Raw genomic sequence first — 4,903 nt, 5'->3', positions numbered from 1 at the left:
AAAAAACGAAAAATGTGAAACAACCATTCTCTCAAACCATCAGATTGCTTTATTTGTAAATGAAGGTTTTTCACGCATTTGACCCAAATTCACGAGTAAAGGTCTCACCAAACCCAGATAGCTCTTAAACGGGTTATAACATCTCATTATATGAAAATCCTATAAAATAGCACTACTAAAAAATTGGCCTAACGCAACCTTTATTGTACAAAAAAAAGCTGCATTAGGTGAAGTTGCATTAGACCTAACACAACCCTTTTATCAGATAACGCAACTGTTTCTTTCAAATGCAATGAAGTTGCATTATACCTAACACAACCTTTTTGTTAGATAACGTAATTGTTTTTTCAAATGCAACGTTTTAAAAAGGTTGCATTTGAAAGAAACAGTTGCGTTATCTGATAAAAGGGTTGCATTAGGTCTAATGCAACTTCACCTAATGCAGCTTTTTTTTTTTTTTTTTGTAAAATAAAGTTGCTTTAAGCCAATTTTTTTGTAGTGAGGGATATACTAAAAATTAAAATCCTATTTTATTTAAAAAAATATATTATTTATAATTAAGAAACAATTTTATAATAAAGAAAATAAACAGGTAATGGGTATCACCAAACCCAAATAGTTTTTAAACCGGATTATAACATATCATTTATTTGTGAAACCATTTTATAATCAAATCTCAAGTATATTAATTATTAACTTTCTTACAATAAATAAACTTAAAATCCAAATATACATATATATAAATATTAAAAACGAATAATGTAAAACAACCCCCATAATACGGGGGATAAAATCTAGTATATATATATACATACATACTAATTTAGAAGCTAGGTGCCGCCACATGGATCTATACTATACTATACGTACTATATTAGTATGTATATATATCTATACTATATATAATACATATCTCATGAACAAATTAAGACACTTAGAGCATTCTCATCCCTTCTCCTATCTTCAAATCCAAAATTACACTAAAAATCACTATATTTTTTTCTCTTCTTTTTAATTAAATAATACTCTTTTATGCTTTTATCATTATCATTGCTCTTTCTTCACTCACAACCACTTTCAAAATATATTAAAAAATTATAGGACGTCAACAGTAACTTTTCAAATATACAGAAAAATCATTGCATTTCTTTCCCCTCCACTCACAACACCCTTAAACCACTCCCTATATTATAAAAACTCCTCACATGTTTTGATGGATTGAACGTGAATGCTCTTAGGTTTTAAGTTATTTACAGCTTAATTAACAAATGGTACAACTTATATAGCACATTGAAGATGGGCAAAATAGTCCATTAGAAAATATGAAGCACGTAAACTTCATTTCTTTAAACGTAGTTACAATATTGCCCCCTCAACATTAATTAACTTTTGTAAATTTAAGTAATAGTTACAACCTTAGTCCTTTAACTTTTAACCATATATTCTTTTTAATTTCACATTTAACCCAACTTGCACCCACGACTTTTAAACGGTTATAATTTTTTCATACGCTAATATTTTCTTAAAAAATCGGCACCATAAAAAAGAGAATTTGTTCTCTTTAATTTGAGTATTATATCACATTTACGTAGCGGTGTTTGCGATCCGGGTTTGATGGTTTTTAAATAAATAAATAAACAATTAGTACTTTAGTAGTGGTTTTTATCATCGTAAATCGAAACAGAACCGTTAAAAATCAAAACCAAATCATTATCAACGGCCTGTGTTTTCACTGCGTCGCGCGGACACCTATCACTAGGTCACTAGTTTATGCAATATATATAATATTTAATTGGTGATACATATACTGAAAAGAGAAAACCACAAAGACAGAGATGTGATAACACATTCATGCACATGAATGATTAGCTAATAGTATTTAAACAAACCAAATGAAACTTTTTTTAACATCGTTTGAAATTATCCTTAATATTCAAATGAGTCTTTTTGAAACGGATGTCAACCGTCCATAATAATTTTTACACTGCGTGCCTGACTCATCAAGGAACACCATTATGAAGGAAACCCATCAATTTTTGAAAACCACATTATGTTAGGTATTAAACCTGGCACTTCAACATCTCAAAAGTAACCATCACCCCAAGCCATTGAACCAGAATGTCAATTATACAAATAAAACCGACTAATATTACAAAACTTACTGTAAGGTAATTCGCATCTTCCCAAAAGGAGAAGAGAATAAGACGTTGGTTTTTGTTTGGTGTGTGGTTTATAAGCAGAGAAAAAGTAGTTTTTAACTTAATTTCTCTTAATCTTAAACACATCGGATAGACACGTACATATATATCTCACACATTGCTTTGGTATATATCATTCTTAATTTATCGAAAAGGTTTCGATTTAATTATAGAAGAGCACATCTTCCCATGTAAACAAAACCAAACCTAAAGAAAATACGTGTTGGCAATAGGAATCAATACCACATAAGTTGGATCAAGAGACACGAGTCTATATCCTTGTTAACATGATTTGGTTGCATAGTGTGGAATACGTTGCTGAGATTTGAAGGATTCTGACACGTACAAAATCAAAACAGGATGCTGAATTATTTATAACTTGAAGTTTTCAAATTCATTCATCAATTTCTTTCATTTTGAAGCCATTTTGAGAATGCTTCAAAGGTGTTCATGTCGGCTCTATAATGTTTCTGAGTGAACTCAAGGAAAGTCGACCATGTAAAATCCGGATATATTCTCTTGTTATTCATGTCTTCGACTAACGCTTTAGGTGGACACACGACTTTGTCCATTTGGGGAGACAGAAAGAACGCAAGGGACTTTCTCGGCGTATGGTTGTTCACAACCGCTCTATGTAAACAACTCTTGTATAATCCGTTTGATAGTGCCTGTGAAAAGAATATGTAATTTATTATCCATATAAAAATCTATTTAATGTGGATTTTCAAAACCAACTATGAGAAACTCTTCATTGCTTTGCAAAAATTTATCTTGAAATATCTAGTTTGGGTTTTTTACAATTACCATGAATGTATCTCCAATATTGATAACAAAAGCTTCTGAGCATGGAGCAATTGAGTGCCATTTTCCGTCCATGAAAACTTCAAGCCCGCCAACGTTGTCTTGATGAAGAATAGTTAGAGATGTCGGATCACAATGAGGACCTGTTCCAAGTGTTTGATCTGGTTTTTGGCAAGACGGATAGTAGTTTAATCTCATTAACGAATCATTTTCGTCGTAGAAATCCCTAAAATGGGATTTTCCAATCCCTAGGCTTATTCCAAGTAGCTCCATGATATCAATTGAAAGTTTGCTGATAGCTTCACAATATTCTTGACAAACTCTCCTAAATAATAATGTTAACATAGACGTTAGTTAGATTTTTCTTGTTTTAGTAGTATATTGCGTCTACAATAAAGAAAACAACAGTAGGTTGATGAAAGAAAGATATATTAAGAGGGCAGTGCAAGTTTTGGTACCCAAAATGGTTAAAATCTTCTCCCATCACATTCAAGAAGTAATCTTGAACTAAGTTTGCACATCGTGGGCTCGCAGAATATCGAAAAGAAAGTGTTTCTTTCCATGGAAGTTTGGAAGAGAATCTATTAGTGAAACTACTAGCATATCCACAATACTCTCCAACTTTTCTTTGAGCCCTTTGCTTCTCTGAAAGAGGCAGTCCAAAGAAATGATCCATGATCTTGTGAGCTTCGTTAATTAACCTAGGATCAACACCGTGGTTAATAACTTGAAAGAATCCGTGTTTTCGACAAGCGGAGTCAACTAGTTGAGCTGCACTGGACACTGCAATTGGTTCGCCAGTGAAGAAACCCTTTAGATCAATGGGAGGAACATGTAGTTGTGGCGATGGTTGCCCGTGGCGGGGCTTTTCCTCCTCAGGCCACACAAATTGTTGGGGTATGCTAGTTTCATTTTGAAGAAAAGATGCATCAAAGATTAAAGGGTTTTGTATACCTTTTGTTTCTTTGTTAGTTGAAAGTGGCGGTGAAGGAAGAACAGGAGGCATTGGTGCTTTTTTTGTGTTAAAAGTGAAATAATAATACTCAACCAAGATTTTGCTCAGACAGTATGACTTTGTGATATTCACTATCAATCCATATATATACATGTTTGTACCATTATGTTTGGAGAGAGATGTTAAAAAATAGAATGAAAGAGAAGTTGGTACAACATTCAGATATTGAATGACAAAGACCATTCATGGGGAAATCATTCAACAAAAGTAGGAATATTTATAGGCTACTCTTTTGCAATATTCTCATTTTTTTCTCTATACACACATAAAAAAGATATTTACATATATAGATAGCCGTTACATGTACATATATGTACATACAGGTGTATACTACACTCATTTGATAGATCGAAGGAGCTCCTTCCATCGCATATACATATGTAGTTTCTTATATTGAAGAGCTTCTAAAAAGAGTATTTATTAAAACTATGAACAGTTAATAATATGGTTATTGACAGTTATACAACGATTAGTTTAAGGTTTTAGGATATCTTGTCTTTAGTTATGATTTAGGCATATGAACAAATATGTGGGAGTTTATTGTCTTAAAAAGACTAATTATAAATTTATAACACAAATGTCCAAGTATCAAAATCTGGAAAAAGAAATATTAAACAATAAATGCAAATAATGTTTAATATACCATTCTTCCTGAACTAAATTATTTATTTTGTCGTTTAATGAATGATACATCATATGCACCCAACTATATGATCCATGAATAAAAACACTAAAATGATTTTAAAATATGAACTCCTACTAAAATCGCAACGATAAATTATCAATATCCGACCGTCACTAAGAAAAATGCCAAAAACCTCTTCTTCCAACTAGTAGGAAAAAAAAAACTAATTATTTAAAGAGGGTGGTGACGGTAAACAACTATTTT

General features: G+C 31.8%; 1 protein-coding gene across 1 annotated transcript; it reads right to left on the bottom strand.

The window, feature by feature from the left end:
• Positions 1-2,387: 2,387 nt before the first annotated feature.
• Positions 2,388-4,140, bottom strand: LOC143532211 (gibberellin 20 oxidase 1-D-like). The gene is made up of 3 exons (XM_077027328.1): positions 3,458-4,140; positions 3,003-3,324; positions 2,388-2,866 (listed from the first exon to the last, which is right to left on the bottom strand). Exons 1-3 carry the CDS (start codon positions 4,105-4,107, stop codon positions 2,600-2,602), a joined length of 1,239 nt encoding a protein of 412 aa, XP_076883443.1. The 5' UTR covers positions 4,108-4,140; the 3' UTR covers positions 2,388-2,599.
• Positions 4,141-4,903: the final 763 nt, after the last annotated feature.

The sequence above is a fragment of the Bidens hawaiensis genome, unplaced genomic scaffold (genome assembly GCF_021521415.1).
Source record: "Bidens hawaiensis isolate Kalapana, Puna unplaced genomic scaffold, B.hawaiensis_p1.1 tig00009411_1, whole genome shotgun sequence".
Taxonomy (NCBI): domain Eukaryota; kingdom Viridiplantae; phylum Streptophyta; class Magnoliopsida; order Asterales; family Asteraceae; genus Bidens; species Bidens hawaiensis.
This window is presented reverse-complemented; position numbering and strand designations above follow the sequence as displayed.